We start from the raw sequence: 24,629 nt of genomic DNA, 5'->3' as shown, positions 1-24,629 counted from the left end.
CAAGGCACAGATCTGGGGAAGGGTACCTGAAAAATGTCTGCAGCATTGAAGGTCCCCAAGAACACAGTGGACTCCAACCTTCTTAAATATAAGAAGTTTGGAACCACCAACACTCTTCCTAGAGCTGGCCGCCGGCCAAACTGAGAAATCGGTGGAGAAGGGCCTTGGTCAGGGAGGTGACCAGAACCCGATGGTCACTCTGACAGAGCTCCAGAGTTCCTCTGTGGAGATGGGAGAACCTTCCAGAGGGACAACCATCTCTGCAGCACTCCACCAATGACAGCCGCTTGGAGTTTGCCAAAAGGCAGTCTAAAGACTCTCAGACCATGAGAAACAACATTCCTAGGACCATCCCTACGGTGAAGCATGGTGGTGGCAGCATCATGCTGTGGGGATGTTTTTCAGCGGCAGGGACAGAGAGACTAGTCAAGATCGAGGGAAAGATGAACATAGCAAAGTACAGAGAGATCCTTGATGAAAACCTGCTCCAGAGTGCTCAAGACCTCAGACTGGGGCAAAGGTTCACCTTCCAACAGGACAACGAACCTAAGCACACAGCCAAGACAATGCAGGAGTGGCTTCGGGACAAGTCTCTGAATGTCCTTGAGTGGCCCTGCCAGAGCCCGGACTTGAACCCGATCTAACATCTCTGGAGAGACCTGAAAATAGCTGTGCAGCGACGCTCCCCATCCAACCTGACAGAGCTTGAGAGGATCTGCAGAGAAGAATGGGAGAAACTCCCCAAAAAACAGGTGTGCCAAGCTTGTAGCATCATACCCAAGAAGACTCGAAGCTGTAATCGCTGCCAAAGCTGCGTCACCAAAGTACTGAGTAAAGGGTCTGAATACTTATGTAAATGTGATATTTTAGTTATTTATTTTTTACAAATTTGCAAACATGTCTAAGAACCTGTTTTTGCTTTGTCATTTTGGGGCATTGTGTAGATTGATGAGGGAATTAAAAAATATATATATTTTAGAATAAGGCTGTAACGTAACAGGATGTGGAAAAAGTCAAGGGGTCTGAATACTTTCCGAATGCACTGTATAATGTTTGGCCTCCATCCTGCAACTACGCTATTTTACTCATATTCTCCAATGGGGAGAGAGAGAGAGAGAGAGAGAGAGAGAGAGAGAGAGAGAGAGAGAGAGAGAGAGAGAGAGAGAGAGAGAGAGAGAGAGAGAGAGAGAGAGAGAGAGAGAGAGAGAGAGAGAGAGAGAGAGAGAGAGAGAGAGAGAGAGAGAGAGAGAGAGAGAGAGAGAGAGAGAGAGAGAGAGAGAAGAGAGAGAGAGAGAGAGAGAGAGAGAGAGAGAGAGAGAGAGAGAGAGAGAGAGAGAGAGAGAGAGAGAGACTAGTCTAACCTAGTATATTTTAGTAAAGAAATATATGACATGTATCAGTAGCATGGTGCCACGTGCCACTCTCGTGAAAAGCAAAGAGCAGCAGCATAAATTATCCAATTTCTCTCTCTCTCTCTACTGCGGCAGTCGCGTTTGGATCTGTACAGGTCCTTCCGGACAAGTCAGTTAAATTACCCATATCCGAGACCCATGACAATCATATCAGATCCTAACCAGATCTGTGACATTATTTACAATTCTGGATTCAGACCTGCACGGGTCCCGGATCGGTCTTGGGTATTTGGGTACAGGTGGATCCGAGAAGACCTCTAATTCAAGGTAGAGCAATGGAAACTTCAATTGGTGAGGTTGAAGTGGTTACAACGATGTCCCTTGAGGAGGACACTCTTCGTGCTGTGAGACGGACAGTAGCCTCTCCTTTCATCCCTGGATGTCTGTAGTATTGACTAACCTAACTATCCCTTTGTCCTCTCTGTCAGAGACACAGTAGGCTGTCACAGTAGGCTGTCACAGTAGGTTGTCACAGTAGGCAGCCAGAAGGGTGGGAGGTGGGAGATCAGAGGAGAAAGTGCTATATAGATACCCTTGCCTGGCTACCCAAACTCCTTGCTCTATGCCCACGGACATTGTGTCTCCGCAATGTCTGAATCTGAGTACTTTCCCGATGATTTCTAGAACAGAAAAACATTCTAGCCGTTTTGATTGGTCCCAGAAACTGATGGATTGGGCCAGAGCAAGAACACACGTGGGTAAAGTGGCGGTTTGAAAATGTGGTGTTGGCTTTGATACTCTGATTGGTTGGAGATGATCCAATCGCTGATCACTTTGTTTTGTACAACATCCCTACTTTTGAAATCACCACAAACCGACTTCAATGATGGCAGTCTCAGACTAAAGTATGTAGCGAACTATAGAGCAGCGGAATAATTCAATTTGAGTCAAAGAGCAAGCAATGCAGATATAGAAGCACAGTGGCTAGGAAAAAAACCCTAGAATGGCAGGAACCTAGGAAGAAACCTAGAGAGGAACCAGGCTCTGAGGGGTGGCCAGTCTTCTTCTGGCTGGGCCGGGTGGAGATTATAAGAGTACATGGCCATTTAGGCCAGATTGTTCTTCAATACGTTTAAGTTGTTTACAGTTCAGTTTACAGTTCAGTTTTCTTATTTTTTTTCTCTCTTATGTTTTTATTCTACCTTGTTATTTTTAGTGCTACATTGATATTGATTACTGTAATGTTGGGTTTGGAGCTTGCAAGAAAGGCATTTCACTGTACCTGTGCACGTGACATAAAAATAGTGAAACTTGAAACTAATGAGTTTACAATCAGATATGAAATATGTACCACTGTCCTAGAGCAACGCCTGGGGCCATACACATCTTACAAAGGCCAATTTACTTGATTTCATCAACATTTCCATTATTTGGAATCAAGTATCTTTGCAAGACAGTGATATTTGCTATCGCTTGCACACTGATAGATAAAATGTGAGACTGACAATGCTTACAATGAAACTGAGAATTATGTGATGATTCATGCTCTGACCGACTTTCTTTTTTAAGAGTTGGGGATACAAAAAGTAAAAATTCTACATTCATAGTAGCTTACAGTACTTTATGTATCTATTCCTTTTATTTTTATTCACAGGATATGAATGACTTCTCCCCGGTGTTTAGACAAGCGCTGTACAAGGGCCTGGTGGCCCCCAACGCAGAGAAGGGAACGGTCATCACTACTGTGTTCGCTGAGGACCAAGACCCTCCTGTGAGTATCACTGATCGCTCTGTGACTAATGATTCAGAACAAGATGAATATGTATTGGTTTTATAAAGCAGAAGTTTTCAAACATTTTGGGGCAGGGGACCACTTTTGTGATAGCAAATTCATCAGGGACCCCCTCATAATCTGAACACAACTCAAGTGAGATAAAAATAGCATCCAAGGAGATTCTAAACCCAGAGGCGCAACATCACAAGACTTCCGGGAACGCTTGTGAAACAGACCAAGCAGACCAGGCCGGGGTTTGAGAAGTCAATGAGAGAAATGAACAATTCTTCCTTAGTTGTTCATTTTCTTAATCTAAAGGCACAACCTAGATTTGAGTCAATGTCTTAAGTAGTTGAACATGTTATTACTACAACCTCGTGAAAATGTTAAACTAACACGTTTTCATTTTAGCCGTGCAAATGCGCAGTTAGGCGCGAGACGACCGTTAGACCCGATGACTTGTTTCTGCGCATGAGCTTAGCTAGCCAACTTCGCCATGACATCGCCTACAAGTGTGATCTGGGATTTCTATTGGAGAAGCCGTTTCTTCATACTGTACTGTCTTTGGTTTTACTATGACCTCGGCAGTGCATTGCCAGACGAACCACGTCTCGGGCCCTGGGAAGGAACATTTTAATGGCCCGGCTCTTGGCATCACGAGAACATTTTGCAGTTTCCAAGCTAATTTCCGGGGCAGAGATATCTTTTGTTGTTGCAGCTTTAACACTAATATCCTGCAATTCTACACATTTTTCCATGAGGCAGAGAGAACTGCAGTTTTAAAGCTTAAATTACAGTGCATTTATGTAAAAGAAATTATTTTGGGGGGAATACAAGAAGTATTGTGTTGATAAATGTGTAATTGGTGGAGTACTGTGGATACCAATATCCCTATGAGCCTCCCAGGCCCATGTTGCCCAGGGTTAAGAACATAAATTGTAGAAACATATTCCGCTGATCCCTTGCCCAAACATTTTTCAAAGGTCCATTGCAGCTGTTTTTATCTCAATATCAAAAAAACACAAATAGCTTCTTAGAAAAGACCAATTTCTCAATAAATAATTTTGCTAGGACTGTCTGGGAGTGGTCTGAGTGGGGAGGGGAAAACTGAAAACTAGCTGTATTGGTCTATTAACTAATTTACCGCCTGGTGATGTCACAATTCTTTTAAAATATACACTATACACTACCGGTCAAAAGTTTTAGAACACCTACTAATTTTCCTTTATTTTTACTATTTTCTACATTGTAGAATAATAGTGAAGACATCACAACTATAAAATAACACATATGGAATCATGTAGTAACCAAAAAAGTGTTAAACATATCAAAATATATTTTATATCTGAGATTCTTCAAATAGCCACCCTTTGCCTTGATGACAGCTTTGCACACTCTTGGGATTCTCTCAACCAGCTTCATGAGGTAGTCACCTGGAATGCATTTCAATTAACAGGTGTGCCTTCTTAAAAGTTAATTTGTGGAATTTATTTCCTTCTTAATGCGTTTGAGCCAATCAGTTGTGTTGTGACAAGGTCCATCATTACTTTAAGACATGAAGGTCAGTCAATATGGAACATTTCAAGAACTTTGAACGTTTCTTCAAGTGCAGTCGCAAAAACTATCAAGCGCTATGATGAAACTGACTCTCATGAAGACTACCACAGGAATGGAAGACCCAGAGTTACCTCTGCTGCAGAGGATAAGTTCATTAGAGTTACCAGCCTCAGAAATTGCACCCCAAATAAATGCTTCACAGAGTTCAAGTAACAGACACATCTCAACATCAACTGTTCAGAGGAGACTGCGTGAATCAGGCCTTTGTGGTCGAATTGCTGCAAAGAAACCACTATTATTGGAGATTTTTGGTTCCATCCACTGTGGCTTTGTGAGACGCGTGTGGGTGAACGGATGATCTCCACATGTGTATTTCTCACCTTAAAGCATGGAGGAGTAGGTGGGGGTGCTTTGCTGGTGACACTGTCTGTGATTTATTTAGAATTCAAGGCACACTTAACCAGCATGGCTACCACAGCTTTCTACAGCGATACGCCATCCCATCTGGTTTGCGCTTAGTGGGACTATCATTTGTTTTTCGATAGGACAATGACCCAACACACTGACCCAACAAACACTGTCTAAGGGCTATTTAAGGGCTAAGGGCTATTTGACTGAGAAGGAGAGTGGAGTGCTGCATCAGATGACCTGGCCTCCACAATTGAGATGGTTTGGGATGAGTCGGACCGCAGAGTGAAGGAAAAGCAGCCAACATGTGCTCAGTATATGTGGGAACTCCTTCAAGACTGTTGGAAAAGTATTCCAGGTGAAGCTGGTTGAGTGAATGCCAAGAGTGTGCAAATCTGTCATCAAGGCAAAGGGTGGCTATTTGAAGAATCTCAAATATAAAATACATTTTGATTTGTTTAACACGTTTTTGGTTACTACATGATTCCATGTGTTATTTCATAGTTTTGATGTCTTCACTATTATTATACAATGTAGAAAATAGTAAAAATAAAGCCCTTGAATGAGTAGGTGTTCTAAAACTTTTGACCGGTAGTGTATACAAAGGTATGTGGACAGCCCTTCAAATTAGTCGATTCGGCTATTTCAGCCACACCCGTTGCTGAAAGGTGTATAAAATCGAGCACACAGCCATGCAATCTCCATAGACAAACATTGGCAGTAGAATGGCCCATACTGAAGAGCTAGGTGACTTTCAACTTGGCACCGTCTTAGGATGCCACCTTTCCAATAAGTCAGTTAGTCAAATTTCTGCCCTGCTAGAGCCCCGGTCAACTGTGAGTGCTGTTATTCTGAAGTGGAAACGTCTAGGAGCAACAAGGGCTCAGCCATGAATTGGTAGGCTACACTAGCTCACAGTACGGGACTGCCGATTGCTGAAGCGCATAGCGAGCAAAAATCATCTGTCCTCGGTTGCAACACACTGCCAAGTTCCAAACTTCCTCTGGAAGCAACGTCAGCACAAGAACTGTTCGTTGGGAGCTTCATGAAATGGGTTTCCATGGCCGAACAGCCGCCCACAAGCCTAAGATCACCATGCGCAATGCCAAGCGTCAGCTGGAGTAGTGGAAAGGTCGCCACCATTGGACTCTGGAGCAGTGGAAACACATTCTCTGGAGTGATGAATCACGCTTCACCATCTGGCAGTCCGACGGACAAATCTGGGTTTGGCGGATGCCAGGAGACCTGCCCGAATGCATAGTGCCAACTGCCAACTGTGGAGGAGGAATAATGGTCTGGGGCTGTTTTTCATGGTTCGGGCTAGGCCTCTTAGTTTATGTGAAGGGAAATCTTAACGCTACAGCATACAATGACATTCTAGACGATTCTGTGCTTCCAACTTTGTTTCAGCATGACAATGCCCCCGTGCACAAAGCGAGGTCCATACAGAAATGATTTGTCGACAACGGTGTGGAAGAACTTGATTGGCCTGCACAGAGCCCTGATCTCAACCCCATCGAACACCTTTGGGATGAATTGGAATGCCGACAGCGAGCCAGGCCTAATCGCCCAACATCAGTGCCCGACCTCACTAATGCTCTTGTGGCTGAATGGAAGCATGTCCCCGCAGCAATGTTCAAACATCTAGTGGAAAGCCTTCCCAGAAGAGTGGAGGCTGTTGTAGCAGCAAAGGGGGAACGAACTCCATATTAATGCCCATGATTTTGGAATGAGATGTTCGATGAGCAGGTGTCCACATACTTTTGGTAATGTAATGTATATGCAGTACCTCCGCGGACCCCTGTTAAAGAGAACAGTGATTTGCACAGCTTATGGCATCACAGCTGATTACACAAATTATTGTTTATTACACAGCATAGTGAAATACAGCACTACCAGCAAGAACCAATGTTATCTTCATAAAAATAGCTACCTGATTGTGTTGCATCTGTTCTGTTCCAACAGTTGTCATGTGATGATTATTTCTGTTAAGTATGTTAAACAATACACCGGTCCAGTCTCACCCTTCTGTCTCCTTCTTCATTCGCTTTGCCATGGCTGAGCAGTTCCACACCGACTTCCTGGTATATCAACAAAAAAAATTGTTGCCGGCTGCAAACCGTGGGAATGAAATTACACGATACGGCACCAGAATTTTGACACCCTGTTGCACTCAGAAAGGATTTCCCTATCACAGGCGAGGCTGCACAGGGGCAGGGGAAAATCACTATAGGTTTTTGTAGTGCTGCATAACACACTCCCTTAACTTTTACTGCTTCCTGTTCACTCTGTCACTAGGACAACAAGGCCATTACGATAAAGCAAAGACACATTCGGAGTCTAATAAATGCTAGAGATCAAGGTTATTTTGTCCCCAGAAAAATGTGGTTCAGCTTCATCAACCCTATGCCAAAGGAAGGTGGGTTTATTGGCGGTGCAATCACCTAAATATGTTATAGCCCCATAGGTGAGTCAGCGTTCTACCTTACATGCTCCGTGAGACTGGAGTTGTTTTGCATTATAACGAGTGCTCAGCATAGTTACATGAACCTTAAAGTCATGAGGTTCTCAAAGTGTTTAGTCCATGTTAGTTTCCATTGTTACTGTAGCATATCGTGAATGTGTGTTCTGTGGAGAGCAAGTTAGCTGTGAATTGGGCAAAAGTTGCAGGGTAGAGCAGAGAGGTTGTATTGAGCCAATTGGAAGCTGGAGATAATTAGAGGACCGAGGTAGTCCGAGGGGCCAGGTGGGGAATTTAGCCAGGACACCGGGTTAACACCCCTAATCTTACGATAAGTGTCATGGGATCTTTAGTGACTACAAAGAGTCAGAACCTTGGTTTAATGTCCCATCCAAAGAACGACACCCTTTCCAGTAAGCCAGCAGTGGGATGCAGGGTGGTATGGCTAGCCGGAAAATGTAGTAGTAATGTGTAAGAAAAGCAGAGAACTTTGGGGCTTCTGTCTGCACACCTCTTCCTCTCTTCCTCACTCTCTTGCAAGCTATGTCTGTTTTGTACCCCGGTCCTTCTTCCTCTCTTTCTCTCTCTCCCTGGCAAGGATTTTAATATAATTTAATGATATGCCTTTTTTATAGTCTGCATCATTATATTTTACTCTTGTGTGAATTGTGTCCATCTAAAACAATGCAGCCATCAGAAACAATCCTCATCTGACTCTTCTCAAATCTATCTGCTCAAAAACAATACAGCCATCAGTAACAATCCTCATCTGACGCTTCTCGAATCTATCTGCTTGTTTTACCCTCCCAGGGGGTCTGGAGAAAAGGCCAGTGATTGTAGACTGGACTGGAACTTGGTGTGAAAGGACCTCCTGCTGGTTGTGTTCCCAACAGGATAGTGGGCCTGCGTGGTGTCTGTAGCAGAGGAACAGTGCATGTCCCTGGGGTTCACTCTGGGCCTGTCAATCACAACAGTTTGAATCTGAACATTTCACACAACATAGTTAACCTGCAGTAATGACTCACTCCAAATATCTCCCCCTCTACGTGCTCTCTGTGCATGTGTATTGTCTATCTGTCTGTCTGTCTTTCTCTCCCGCACTCCCACTCTACCTTTGTGTGTCATCTCTTCTGCTGCACTCAGGGTCATATTTACTGTACAGAATATACTTCATCTATTGCTCAGTTACAAAGCAGGTGGGTGGATTATGATACACTCTAGTTCATGGTCAGTGAAGGAAAGCAGATACTCATATTGTCCCAACTATGGAAAGTATAGCTCTGGAGGATAGTTAGACTAACACAAAGGGATTAGGGAAACTAACAGGACTATTTCACCTAGTCTCTTATTGACCTAGATTTGGGAGCTCAAAGAGCTTTATTAACAGGACGCCTGTCAGGTGGAGGAGGGCTTAGCCTAGTGTGCAGACATACAACCACACACACACGCGCGCTCTCCTCTTTACTACTACTCTTAATTTTGGCCTTGGTGTTGGAGAGCACAGTAACAAGTGGGCTGTTGTTGTGCCTCCTTTCCACAGCAGAGCTGATGAGGGAAACAGGGACGGAGAACAGAAATGGAATTCAATCTCAGACATGAACTGTTCTCTGTATTTTGGGCTGCACCATACAAACCACTTATTCAAATGTCAATTTCGACTTGATTCCATGCAGAGAACCACCATGGAGACAAAGGCTGAGAATACAAAGGGATATACGGAAGTATCTCTTCTTATCGCTAACTAAGCTGAAGGAAATAAATTAGAGAGGTGCAATGAATACCTATTATCATATGCAGTTAATGTTTCTGAAAATTGAAGGTTCTGAAGTTTACATCACAGCCGGAACACATTTAGCTCCATTGATCACTCCATGGATCACTCTGTGGACAATGTCTCATAAGGGTCTCAAAGCCTGTGATAGACTGTTATTACAGCAATTTTAGCCAATTTCTTTCATTTTAGCCAACAATAGGGGCTATGTTATAATAACAGGCTATGTCCTAATATCAGGTGAAGAAACATTGGCCAGTGACATCATCAGTTTGAAAATATTCCAGGAAGTATTCCTGCCCTTGGAGAAATAAGAGTGGACTTGAAAGGACCGATTAAACCCCTGACCATACAGTTCACTATGCCTCTGTGCACGTCTTTAACTTGATTAAAACAGCATCATCCCATCATTGAACTCATATAAAACCTTTAAATCTCACTGTGTTGAAAATGATTAAGCAGTGATTATCCAACTGCTATTTCCATTTAATATAGCAGCACTAAGGAGTAATTAATGTAAGTGGATTATCAGTTTGAAACAATAAGAGAGAGCCCAGAGGGTGAAAAACTGAAAATAAACCATATCTTCTAGAAATAAGCCTGAGAAGTTGATGGAGTACCTTGGATCCAATGGTTTTATGCTTGCTGATATAGGAAGTACACTCATCACTTTCTTAATCAGCCATATTACAGTTACTAAATCAGATTTGATTTGATATTCCAGGACTGATGAAGTGTGTGCAGCCTGCACAAGAAACAAATCCAAGCTCATGCATTTCATGCAACTTTTTTCAAATCATCATTAGAGTCGCATCATGCAGCCTTAGAATGTATAAAAAATATAAACATATAGCCCAACGTTTGTATCACAACTAAAGTTGCAGAAATAACTCTTAAGTTAAGTATATAGGAGGACCGGTTTCTTTGTTAACCGTTCAACACAGAATAGCCGCATGTGCACACTTCCTTGGAAATCGTTTGGAGAAAATATCCTTTCTATTTATTCTATTATGTTCAATTGTATTCTTCATATAAAATAATAAAAAATAATGCCACGGAATTCTAAGCAAATCTTGTCTGCTAAATGAACTAGTGTAGCCCACAGCCATTTGGCATAGCCATATCAGGGCCTAACATAAGGACAACTCAGAGTATGCTATTCTGTTCTTCTGAAATAGAATACATTTTCTTCATATCATGTTTCTTTAGACCTGTCTAAAATGAATAATGGATTTATTGTGTTATATGTAGGCTAGATTTATTAGCTTTTTTTTTATGTAGATGTTCCAAAGGTCTGCATCAGTGGCTTGTAGGCTATGCGTGGAAGCCAGGAGATGCTAAACGTGTTTATGTTAATTGATTGTCAATTACTGTGAAACTGGCAGTTGTTTGCTTGACAATCACCAGCTGACAAAATTTCATGACCGCCACAGCCCTAGTCCCAACATACATTTCTTAGATGTCAAAGTGGTAAATCTCAAAATGTTGGGTGACTTAAATACTGAGTGTGTTTTCCCCAGCAGAAGGCATAAAACATTTATGGTCTGTGAGCAAAAAGTCAGACAAGGGGAGCTGCTGTAAACCTGAAAGCACTAGTAGAGATAGTAAGATGTTACTGTATCAAGGCAAGCCCCATAGTAGACTGCTGTCTTGGAACCAGTATTAGACCTGCTATTGAACGTCAAATGTGGAAACTGGAAACGTTGATACTGAACTGCACAGTTTATAGGTGAAGGGAAACGGGAGAGGACATAATCTTCTTTTTATAAATGTTTCTATTATGTATTATGTAGGCGCACGGTCTCTGATCCTGAGGGCTTGTTTGGCTTTTCAGCTCACACTGCAGTGGCCAAATGCCCTGGGATTCTACTTCTTAGTAATATTTAAAAGTCAAAGCTTGGCCTTATATGTTAAGGAACAGCATATGATTGGTGTTGGATTCCGAAATGGTGTGCCTTTATGGGTTGTTAGATACAGTACTTAGCCTATGCCCTATGTTCACCTGAAATAAATAATTCAGACAGAATGCTGATACTTTTGTTACAATATTTGGTGTATGCAGTTGCCAAACAAAAAGGCATTTAGTTTATGTTCTTATTATGCTCCGTTTGGATCTAACACATATCCCGGATTCTACGCACACAGCCTGGATTTTACTCACATGCCCCTCAGTGTATCCGTAAGCTCTCTCTGATGGTTTCAACCTTTGGCAGATGTATTTGTGGGAGTAAACCACCCAAGGGATCTAACATCTCTAACCCCTGCATTTGCTCAGTTCTGCCCAGTTTGACTGCACAGAAAACCCATTAGGCTGTCTCAAGTCCAGCATTCTCAGTTCTGCTTAAGGGCACTGAAATATTAACTTCTATTAGAAGACAGTAAGAAAAAAAAGTTGGGGGAAAAAATATAGACCTTAAAGTGGTATAATTGAAAAAGATAGTTATGAGATAATCATCTATATGAAAGCATTATTAATCTTAATCAAAGGGTCATATTAAAGTCCCGGCATTAATGTCTCTAAGAGGATTTGATTTGGGGATGGATGGATAGGCTGGGTGCTATTTAACTCCAACAGATGATGTGTGTAATCTATGAATACAGTAAAGGGTAATGTGATGAGCAGTCATCCTACTGGTAATGAGACTATGTTGTGTAGTCACAGTGTAGTAGAGGTAGTTCGTCGAGGTTCACTTGCACTTGGAGAGTACCTGCTGGAGATCTCAAGACCAATGTTCGCACAAACAGATAGACAATAGCGAAGTGGGCAAACACACCCATGAGTTATATTCACGACCTAGTTTCCTGACCCGGTCAGGGGAATTGGGAATTAGATTCCCAAGCTAACTGTAGAGTTAGAGTAAAGCAAACTGTAAGTCAGTTCTTTGAGACTAATTCAACCCACCTGAGTGAAATGAAGTGCATCACTGCTGTCCCCTTGGGCAATATACAATATCAAAAGTTAAAGTAGAAGAGTTCACTCACCTAACATGACTGTCTTGCTCCTGTGTTTATCTCACAGGGTACTCCAGCCAGTCTGGTGCGTTACAGAGTGGACGAGGACCAATCACCTTACAGCAGTAGCATCTTTGACGTGGAGAAGGGGTCTGGGAGGGTCATCACCAGGGTCAACCTCAACGAACAGCCCAGCGTCACCTTCAAGGTAGGATGATGATGATAATGATGATGATGGATGATCACCCCCACTTACACATACCCAAAATAGACATCACTCATACAATTACACTTGACACATTTGTACAGTACAGTTGCACTTAAAGATCTAATGCAGACCAGTGGGTCAGAAAGGTGCACATATTAAACTAATACATATTCTGTTTCTAGAACATTTGCACAATACCTCCATCTCAGTCATCATAAACAAAATAAATTCACTAAAATATAATCTCCTCTGATACTATGTGAGTATTTTTTTCTTTTTTTTTCTTATTTAAATAATGTGTACACTACCAGTCCAAAGTTTGGACACACCTATTCATTCAAGGGTTTTTCTTTATTTTTACTATTTTCTACATTGTAGAATAATAGTGAAGACATCAAAACTATGAAATAACACATATGGAATCATGTAGTAACCAAAAAAGTGTTAAACAAATAAACATATATTTTATCTTTGAGATTCTTCAAAGTAGCCACCCTTTGCCTTGATGACAGCTTTGCACACTCTTGGCATTGTCTCTACGAGCTTCACCTGGAATGCTTTTCCAACAGTCTTGAAGGAGTTCCCACATATGCTGAGCACTTGTTGGCTGCTTTTCCTTCACTCTGCGGTCCAAGTCATCCCAAACCATCTCAATTGGGTTGAGGTCGGGTGATTGTGGAGGACAGGTCATCCGATGCAGCACTCCATCACTGTCCTTCTTGGTCAAATAGCCCTTACACGGCCTGGAGGTGTATTGTGTCGTTGTCCTGTTGAAAAACAAATGATAGTACCACTAAGCGCAAACCAGATGGGATGACGTATCGCTGCAGAATGCTGTGGTAGCCATGCTGGTTAATTGTGCCTTGAATTCTAAATAAATCACTGACAGTGTCACCAGCAAAGCACCATCACACCTCCTCCTCCATGCTTCATGGTGGGAACCACACATGCGGAGATCATCCGTTCACCTACTCTGTGTCTCACAAAGACACCGCAGTTGGAACCCAAAATCTCTCATTTGGACTCATCAGACCACAGGACAGATTTCCGCCGGTCTAATGTCCATTGCTTGTGTTTCTTGGCCCAAGGAAGTATCTTCTTATTGGTGTCCTTTAGTAGTGTTTTCTTTGCAGCAATTCGACCATGAAGGCCTGATTCACGCAGTCTCCTCTGAACAGTTGATGTTGTATCTGTTACTTCAACTCTGTGAAGCATTTATTTGGGGTGCAATTTCTGAGGCTGGTATCTCTAATGAACTTATCCTCTGCAGCAGAGGTAACTCTGGGTCTTCCTCTCCTGTGTCGGTCCTCATGAGAGCCAGTTTCATCATAGCGCTTGATGGTTTTTGCGACTGCACTTGAAGAAACGTTCAAAGTTCTTGAAATTTTCCGTATTGACTGACCTTCATGTCTTAAAGTAATGGTGGACTGTCGTTTCTCTTTGCTTATTTGAGCTGTTCTTGCCATAATATGGACATAAGTATGGCTATTTTCTGTATACCAACCCTACCTTGTCACAACACAACTGATTTGCTCAAACGCATTAAGAAGGAAAGAAATTCCACAAATTAACTTTTAACAATGCACACCTGTTAATTGAAATGCATTCCAGGTGACTACCTCATGAAGCTGGTTGAGAGAATGCCAAGAGTGTGCAAAGTTGTCATCAAGGCAAAGGGTGGCTACTTTGAAGAATCTCAAATATAAAATATATTTGTTTAACACTTTTTTGGTTACTACATGATTCCATATGTGTTATTTCATAGTTTTGATGTCTTCACTATTATTCTACAATGTCGAAAATAGTAAAAATAAAGAAAAACCATTGAATGAGTAGGTGTGTCCAAACTTTTGACTGGTACTGTATATATATTTTTTTTATGTGAGTCTTTCTTAATGTACACATGCACAGTTCAGATGCACCTTTCCTCGCATACTGTACAGAAATAATGTACATTGTCTGTGCACTTTATTATTCGTTCTAATTGGTCAAAAGGGTGCACATATTGAGCTAATGGACAGACTCTTTCTGGAACCTTCTCACAATACTTTATCGTCTCCTTATTCATCAGGCCATTACACAGACTCCACCTGTGACTAAATCAAGATGTGCCTGCATATTAAGTTCCTGACGTTATACTCCCACAGAAGGTCATCTGAGTGTATGTGGAGTTGACCTCAGCTCAGTGTAACCTTGGCAGCGAACACTAGGAGCATGTTGCTGAAGGATATTAGGTTGTAATAAAGACAGACTCTCTCTCTCTCGCTCTGTCTCTGTCTCGCTTTCTGTCTCTGTCTCGTCTCTCCGGTCTAAGAATGTTGGGTCGATAGATTCACACACTCTCTCTGGGTGGGTTGGAGCTTGGTTCCCAGACCTGTTTGTGCCCTTTCCAACTTCTCTGTTATTCATTGTCATGCATGCAGAAACAGATGGCGACCAGGTTTGATTCAAGAAGAAATCAGTAATGTGTGTGTGTGTGTGTGCTCTCAGTTGGTGGTGATAGCCTTTGACGATGGAGAGCCAGTGAAGGAGAACCAGACCCTGGTGGAGATCACTGTCCTCCAACCCTCCAGGATCCCCATCTTCACTGAGGAGGAGTACAGGTAACACACACACATGCACTTACACACGCACGCACACACACTTGAATATGACCATATATACATCTTACTTATATACAGCTCATTACTCAAAGCTGCAAGCAGGGTTGGGTAGGTTACTTTCTAAGTGTAATCCGTTACAGTCCAAAATTGTAATCAGTAACGTAACTTTTGGATTACCCAAACTCAGTAATGTAATCTGATTACTTTCCATTACTTTTGGATTACTTTCCCTTTAAGAGGCATTAGAAGAAGACACAAAGGATCCATCCCCAAAAAATGTATATGTTTTATTGTCACATACACTGGATAGGTCCAGTGAAATGTGTTGTTTTACCGGATCAGCCATAGTAGTACAGCGTCCCTAAAGCAAATTAGGGTTAAATGCCTTGCTCAAGGGCACATCGACAGATTTTTCACTTTGTCGGCTCGGGTATCCGAACCAGAAACCTTTCAGTTACTGGCCCAATGCTTTAACCGCTAGGCTACCTGCCGCCCTACGTATTTGATGTGTCATCATAGTCATTTCTGACTTGTGGTCGGACTCGCACAGGCAACTTAAACTTGCGCCTTTTTTTCAATGCTGCATTGAATGTCATTGAGAAAACAGAAAAGTGTCCTTTCTGAATTTAAAAGTAATCCAAGAAGTACGTTTTTCAAATGTATCTGTAATCTGATTACAATATTTTTGTTGATAACGTGATTGATTACGGTTAGTTGATTTGTAATCAGATTACATGTCATTTATTACATGTAATCAGTTACTCCCCAATCCTGGCTGCTGGATAGGTTTATCTGATGTTGAGCAGAAACGCAACAACACCTCAACACACACAAACACACCTTACACACCAGATCACATCCTCCCTCCCTCACCAGGCCTTGGTAAATATTAAAAACAATTTAAATAATGCATCCGCCAGCTGCAATTACATTTTGTTTGGCCCTGAGTTTACTATCTATTATTCAAAGCAGTTATTATTGTGTGATTACATTAGCCCATGCTTGTGTCTCATCTGGGGTGATGTACACAATGTGAGAAGATGTATACAAATGTGTGAAGACAAGGTGAAGACAAGGGTTTGTAAGATACCAGCATTCTGAGTTCATGTTTTAAAGCTCTATTTTATTCACATGCAGACTATATAATGAGTAGTATAAATATTAAGGAGTGCTCGGAGCCAGAGGCTGCTGCTGATCATCAGTACAGTAAACCACAACATTTGTTTTTCTTGTTTCTTGGAGGGCAAAGCAGAGCTTCCCCTGAGTTTATTAAGAGAGTAGTTTAGCCAGATTACATTTTTAATTAGTTGAACTGGAAGGATAGCGGTGGACGGGGTTCAAATCTATACTCATGACTTCTCTAGCAGGGCTGGATCGGAGCGAGGCACAGCCCAGCCTGAGTTTGCCGTATTGATATGTTGAAGGAGGGATTCGTATATGTATTTTTTATTATTATTAGCATTGTGGCTGGAGCAGCATTGAGAAAGTCTTGGTTTTGATTAGAATCTCTGTCAGTGAGATACACATAGGGCTGTGGCGGTCACACAATTTCGTCAAGCCGGTGATTGTGAAGCAAATAACTGTCAGTCTCACGGTAATTGACCGTTAATTAACATAAACACATTTAGCATCTCCTGGCTTCCACACATAGCCTACAAGCCACTGATGCAGACCTTTGGAATATCTACATTTTAAGACGTCTAATAAATCCATGTAATATAGCCTACACCTTCACAATAAATCCATTATTCATTTTAGACAGGTCTAAAGAAGCATGAAATGAAGAAAATGTAGTCTACTTCAGAAGAACAGAATAGCATACTCTGAGTTGTCCTTATGTTAGGCCCTGATCTGGCTATGCCATATGGCTGTGGGATACACTAGTTCATCTAGCAGACAAGATTTGCTTAACATTTCGTGGAATTATTTTCTATTATTTTATAGTATGAAGAATACAATCGAACAAAGCTGAATAAAATATAAATATTTTCTCCAAACGATTTGAGGGAGTGCGCACATGCGGCTATTCTGTGTTGAGCGGTTAACAAAGAAACAGGTACTCCTATTTGCTTCATTTAGAGTTATTAATGTAACTTTAGTTGTTATACAAACGTTGGGCTATATGTTTTGATTTTGAATACATTGTAAGGCTGCATGATGCGACTCTAATGATGATTTGACAAAAGTTGCTTGAAAGTCATGTGCTCTGCTCTGTTTTTTTGCACAGGCTGTACACTCTTCCTTAGTCTCTCATTCACAATTTGACAAGCACTTCATAATGCCTCGAATTCCACGGCGGCATCCCTTTGTGGCCGTAATGCACCATAAAAAGATCCATGCCTTTTGCGGCCAGTGGCCGTTGTGCCGTTGGCCCGGAGTGCTGCGTTGTACCCTTCTCTCTGAGTGCTGCGGCGCTCCTAAGCACCTCTCACACACATGGCTCTCCATCACCTGATTGGGTCTTTCGCACAGGCTACAAGTGAAGACAGACACATCGGGGACACAACTGCGCGCGTCCTTATCCAATTCCGAGGTGCATATTGAAGATATTGGAAGAACTGTCCACATTTACTTTTCGTCAGCCAACAAGATGAGTAGGCCTAACGAACAGCAAAAGCCCTAGCCTATGTCTACTATCCCCCATAGTACAAAAGTCGACCTATTCTATTCTGTGCGAGAAATAAATATTTCAAACATAGTCTGGGAAAGTTGTGGGATGCAATAGATCCCAAATTAATACAACCACTAGCATTAAAAAACATTTTTTAAGCAATGTGGCTGACGCAACAGATCAGAACGTTTAGCTTAAAATGTTGATAAACTATTAGACTATTTCTTCACATTATAAGCGCAGCAATGTGCACATGGCAGTAGGCTATAAGCACAAATGTTCCATTAGCGGGAAAACACCATTATCAATAGTGACCGCAAATGCGATTATGCATGTAATGCTTTTATTATAAAGGTGCATTTTTATGGTGACAATTATCTTTCCCAAACTTGAAACTCACGCGCTGCTTATGTATGCCAGTTAGGCTCTAAACCCCTTGTAAAGCGGATTAATGTGCTTAATTTTAAGAAGTTATTTGGCCACTTTAGTTGTGATACAAACATTATCAAAACATATCGGCCTATAGGCTAGGCTACATGAGGTGTGCAACTATAATTCGAAAAAGTCGCAAACAAAAAGGCTGTTTCTTATGCTGGGCATCATTTTACAGGTGATAATATATCATTCACAAGTGATAGGCTAATATTGTCACCCATCAGACTATTCTTGATTTAATCTTGTCTTTACATATACTAAATAATATATGTGTGAAATTTGTTTTGATTTAGAATGGACCATTATCATGCACCTGTCTCGAAACAGGGGCAGCGGAAAAAAGACATGTCATCTATGCACTTAAATAGCGAATGGTGGAAACTTTTCCCGTGGTTCATTTTCATGCCAACCAGGTAGGCTATACTCATGTTGTAAAGATAAGCAATGTGCTTAATATTAGGAAAGTTGAGAAATAAATATAGTAGGCCCAGCCTATAGAAAGCTGATGGGATCCTCCTCTTTTTAGTAGAGGACATCACTCTGTTTTCTCGCGCAATTGCATAGCCTATAGAAATGTTTCGCAACATGAGCTCATGAGCTCTCATGAAGTGTTTGATTAGATTTTCAAACACATTTGCATTGATGTCAGAGTGATTAGAGGGACAATAGAGTGCTGAGTACCAGGCAGTTAGCAAGTTTGGTAGGCTACTAATGACCATCAGCAGCATCAGAGCTTGGAGAAGCCTAATTACCGTGACTAAACTGTCAGGTGGAATTTGACTGCCTTCATGATGGTCACCGCAACAGCCCTAGATACACCAACTCTGACATTCATCCCCAAAAAATGTGTATGATAATATTGAACAGCAGGTGGTGATAGCTGTGAGGTACCAGTCAGTGTATTATGTCTCCTACTGTCCCTCAGAGTCCCTTGGAGCTTATTAAGTCAAGCTTGTTAGCGGCAAATTGATTTCTAACTGTCAAGGCATAGAATCATGGCAAAATGTGTAATTTCTAATAGAGTTCAATATGCCTTTACACATTAGGGAGAGCTTTTCATAAGGTCAGCTCAGCCTGTCAAGCTGCTGTTTTGTGCTCACTTTACAGTAATTGCTTGTTCTTGTGTAAACTGTATGTCAGAATGTGCTGCCTGTGTGTGTGTGTGTGTGTGTGTGTGTGTCTGTCTGTTGCTGTGTCCTATGTTTATAACTTCATGCATACACTATTAGGAATGTATCTGTGTGTGTTCTGTTTCTTTTCCCGTGCTCATGTTCTCTCTATTCCAGGCATTATCCTATGATTGATCAATGCAATACACATTCCCAGCGGTGTGTCTGATGAAGGGCCTTAGATTAGCTTGTGAATGAGTGTGATGTCCTACACAAGCACAGAAGGTTAGGATGACTGGCACGGCACTCTGTAGGGTGTAGCATTGACGATGCTTACCATCCACAGTGGCAGCCCCAACATAAATGATGACCCATAAAACCATTAGCCAGGTGCTCGCTCTTCCCTGCTGTACAGGAGCGCACTAAGAGGGCCTCCAATCTGGTCTTCACCCCCCTACTGGACAATAGAGTGCTCCATCGTTCCTCCTCGCTTCATCTTCCTCTCTCTAAGGAACCCTCACAACACAAATCATGCTCTACACGTTCACAGAAGATGCTGTTTGTCTAACCAAAGCCTGTTAGTGGTAACAACAATCAGGAAGGCTGTGCGTACAGGTCCACAACACACAATTAAAACAGCTCTATGGGGATTTGGCTGGCTTAATGCTTTCTTTCAGGGTTTTATTGTTAGTCCCCTCCATCTGTTTTGGGGAGGTGAACATCTCCCAGTCATGGTTGGAGAAAACAAATGGCACGTACAGTATAGTAGTCTGCTGTAGCGCATTGTGCCTTGGCTTGTATTGTTGAAATTCTGAGCACCAGTTTGTTTGTTTGTAATACGCATCTAGTATTAATTACAGAAGTCTTACAACAATTAGGCTACACCATCTGAAATGATATACCGTGTAGAGTTGAAAAATGGGCAGATTCATTCATTTTATACTCAAGTTTAAATAACACTGAAATGCATGAATAGTACATTTATATTTATTTAATGTGTTAATGTTATGATGTTGATGTATGATATAATGTTGAGTAGGACATTTTTGTTGTACATTCATAAATTACATCATGTTTGTATTCAAATCATATTCAAATGAAACATAGATACAATTTACTAGGAAAACAAGTTAATAGGCTTATATAAACAAGGGCCCATTGTAAGAACAATTATTCCTGTTTGAAACATTTCACTTAATCACAATGATGGCCTTTAGATTGAACTCACAAACACAACCCTGTGGGGAAGTTTTTAGCACTGGGCACCAGGGACAGCAATTCATTTACTTTCCCCAGCATGTCTGACTAAGCCGGAAATCCCTACTGTACGCTATGGTGGGATGCTACTTTACTTTACTGGCCCCATGTAGCAGACCTTCAGCCTAAAAGCATCTTTCCCTTATGCCTGCTGCTTATCTCCCCCAGCACTTCGCCTGAGTTGAGGGTTGAGGGTTGAGAGCTGCTGGCTGGGGATGGATCCTCTAAATCACAGGACACTAAGCCTCGCCACTTCTCACTTTGTCATTTTAATGATCATAGCAATTACAGCCTCTCTACTCTACTAGCTTCTCTCTCTCTCTCTCTCTCTCTCTCTCTCTCTCTCTCTCTCTCTCTCTCTCTCTCTCTCTCTCTCTCTCTCTCTCTCTCTCTCTCTCTCTCTCTCTCTCTCTCTCTCTCTCTCTCTCTCTCTCTCTCTCATCTTCTTGCCTCCTCCATCTGTCTCTCTGTCCCTCTCATACCTGACTCATTTTCTCCTTTCTACCTTTCTACTCCCCTTTTCTCTCTCACCTAAGCGGATGCAGTCGAAGAGTTGTAGTTTATTAAACATTTATGAATCATGTCTTACCCTTACATCAAGCTAAATCACTGAACCTTGCTTATCAATTACAAATGTTTGTTTCCATGCACTGTGCTCGAAGCCTCTTGTTGATATGATAATTGTGTTTTGACAGTATAATATAGCCAGACACGATGTACAAATTACAAAAACATTAATTGGATCAAACTTGTTCTATGCAAGAGGATAATGCTGTCTAAGTCTACAGTGCCTACGGAAATTATTCAGACCCCTTGACTTTTTCCACATTTTGTTAGGTTAAGGCCTTATTCTAAAACTAATTTAAAAAAAAAATTCCCTCATTAATCTACACACAATACTGTATAATGACAAAGCGAAAACATGTTTTATAAATTTTTTGCAAATGTACAAAAAAACAAAAAACAGAAATACCTTATTTACATAAGTATTCAGACCCTTTGCTATGAGACTCGAAATTAAGCTCAAGTGCATCCTTTTTCCTTTGATCATCCTTGAGATGTTTCTGCAACTTGATTGGAGTCCACTTGTGGTAAATTCAATTGATTGGACATGATTTGGAAAGGCACACACCTGTCTATATAAGGTCCCACAGTTGACAGTGCATGTCAGACCAAAACCAAGCCATGTGGTCGAAGCATGGTGAAGCATGGTGGTGGCAGCATCATGCTGTGGGGATGTTTTTCAGCGGCAGGGACTGATAGACTAGTCAGGATCGAGGGAAAGATGAACGGAGCAAAGTACAGTGAGATTCTTGATGAAAACCTGCTCCAGAGCGCTCAGGACCTCAGACTGGGGTGTAGGTTCACCTTCCAACAGGACAATGGCCCTAAGCACACAGCCAAGACAACGCACACAGCCAAGACAACGCAGGAGTGGCTTCCGGACAAGTCTCTGAATGTCCTTGAGTGGCCTAGCCAGAGCCCAGACTTGAACCCGATCGAACATCTCTGGAGAGACCTGAAAATAGCTGTGCAGTGACGCTCCCCATCAAACATGACAGAACTTGAGAGGATCTGCGGAGAAGAATGGGTGAAACTCCCCAAATACAGGTGTACCAAGCTTGTAGCGTTATACCCAAGAAGACTCAAGGATGTAATCGCTGCCAAAGGTGCTTCAACAAAGTAATAATTAAAGGGTCTGAATACTTACGTAAATGTAATATTTCAGCTTTTATTATTGTTTTTTTTTTGTTTTTTTACACCTGTTTCTGCTTTGTCATTATGGGGTATTGTGTGTAGATTGATGAGAAAAAATATCAATTTTAGAATAAAGCTGTGGCGTAACAAAATTTGGAAAAAGTCAAGGGGTCTGAATACTTTCCGAATGCACTGTATGTGCTTATAATAGCCCCATCCCAAACTTGAGCCAAAAGCAGAAGCTCTTTTAGACCAACTCAAGCCCGTAGCATATGACTTGTTCTTTAGTCAGTTCAGTCCTTTGCTGAGTTCTAAGAGAATTGTCCCTAGATGGGCATGCTAGAATGGACATTGTCTGTTATCAGCAACCTCACATGAGCAAAACCATGAGCGGTTTGTTATTTATTTGTTCTATTGGTTCTATCAAGGGTTAGGGATAGGGGTAATGGATCCTTTGTCCCTTTTGGCATGTGGCTGTTCTAAGACGGACCTTTAAGACTGCGGACCTGTCTTTCTCTCTGGCTGACGACACTCTGACTCTCTCCTGTGATTTTCGCATGCAGCCCGGCGGGCCACTGAACAACACCCCACCACAGCACATTATTGAGTCAGCTTCTTAGACATGCTGTTAGCATAGCAGACCAAGGTAGCTAGTGCTGTCCATATCAAGTATTACTACAGGAAAAACCTTGTCAAACAACCAGCTCTGCCAACTGCACTGGTAATGAGAGAATTAGCAGCGCTATGTCAACAATTAGGATGTAACATTTGTTTTCTACTTCAGAAACGCAGCAGCATCTCCCTGTTTAAATGTGGCTATCCAAACAGGCTTTGAGAAAAAGTACAGCTGACTTTGTTTTAATAGCCTTGAGAAAGTGTTTCCTCGATAGTACAGTATTCCTGCTCAGGAATCTGTCTTCCTGCACTTGAACATTGCTTATCTAAGATGTCCTTTGGGTAATAGCACTAAAAGTCTCAGTACTGTTATGGTTTTGGACCATAGAGAGTGCTGGTGTACATTTCATGTGCTTCTGTGGCCACACTGTGAGAAGTGATTCAGTACACTCTGTGGTGCTACCAATGGCCTTAGGCTGAAATAGAGTACTGTCTAGGGTCTTGTACCACAAATATATTGTAGCTCCTCCAGACCTTTAGCAACTCATTAAAGAGTCATGAATAACCTGTGAATATAAATGTTATTTTTCGGAAAGCTTTAGGAACTGTTGCTCATAATGTAAAAGGAATTGCCAAAGAAAAACTGTTCAGTTGATTTCAAATAGAGAAACCTGTTGGCTTAAGTAGAATGGGCTCTACCCATCAACCTTTCATGCACAGCACAAGTTATTGTTACACCACTTATAGAGATGATCTGCATCAGTCTTGCATATCAGTTCAATAACACACCAATAATTCGTTTGATCCCTGGTTGTCATAACAGACTGCTGTCTCTGGATTTTGATATGTGTACTGTAATGTGCTCGCCCACACACTTAAACGCTCACTCAATCTCTGTCCTCTGTCTTACACTCTAGCCTTCTTTCTCCTATTTTCTTTCTAAAACAGACATGAACACGTGGGCATACACAGCAGGCTACACACACACACACCACCCACACACACACACACACACACAATAGGCTACACACACATTCACAGTAAAGGATAATCCATGGCCGTACATAATGTATTATTTTATTTGTACCTGCAGCTTATGTTTGATATTCTACTGAAGACTTAAAAGTGCTGTCCTTTACCTCACCCTGCAAAGCAGACAGGCATCTTATGTCAGTCATACTGTATACAGGCGCTAAGTAGCAGACGCTGCTCATATCACGCTGTCCACAGAAGGTCAATGCCATACTGACAAACCTTTACAAAAACCTTTCTCTGGTTCTGTACTTCCGTAAAAGAGGTGATGGTAGCCGACTATATAATCATTCAAAAATATATTATCTGTGTGTGTGTGTGTGTGTGTGTGTGTGTGTGTGTGTGTGTGTGTGTGTGTGTGTGTGTGTGTGTGTGTATTAGGTTTAGGGGGTTAGGGAAATTAGGATTTTGAATGGGAATAATTTTTAGATCCCCAAAAATTCAAGAAAATTCAAGAAAAAAAGCTATACTGTATGTCTGTGTGTCCATGAGTGCATGCATGCTAGATAGTCCTGTCATCAGCCATGGAGGATGGCATTTGTCTGTCTACAAGGCACCGCGGGCAGGTTAAGACAAACAACCAAGTCACAGCCAGCCACAGTATCCCTCCATTTGACAGAGAGGCCTCCCCATGTGTGTTAAATGAGCCAGTGAAACATGATCCACAGGATGGGATACAATATGCTCCTCTGCATGCTGACCCTTGCCTTGCACTATACTTTGAGAAGGGGGCAATAGGCTCATGTTCTTTGGTGGATTTCTGAGACATTTGTTTGGACAGCCTTG

At 41.8% G+C, this 24,629-nt stretch overlaps 1 protein-coding gene across 1 annotated transcript in view; it reads left to right on the top strand.

Annotated features, from left to right (window-relative positions):
* Positions 1 to 24,629, top strand: part of LOC121553438 (protocadherin-15-like) — a 273,628-nt gene that overhangs the window by 194,750 nt on the left and 54,249 nt on the right. The window contains 3 exon segments of the mRNA XM_041866538.2: positions 3,007 to 3,123; positions 12,343 to 12,483; positions 14,974 to 15,086. Coding sequence (XP_041722472.2) covers positions 3,007 to 3,123; positions 12,343 to 12,483; positions 14,974 to 15,086 — 371 coding nt within the window.

This window comes from Coregonus clupeaformis, chromosome 37, assembly GCF_020615455.1.
Source record: "Coregonus clupeaformis isolate EN_2021a chromosome 37, ASM2061545v1, whole genome shotgun sequence".
Lineage (NCBI taxonomy): Eukaryota > Metazoa > Chordata > Actinopteri > Salmoniformes > Salmonidae > Coregonus > Coregonus clupeaformis.
Note: the sequence above shows the minus strand (reverse complement) of the source record. Positions and strands in the feature narration are given on the sequence as shown.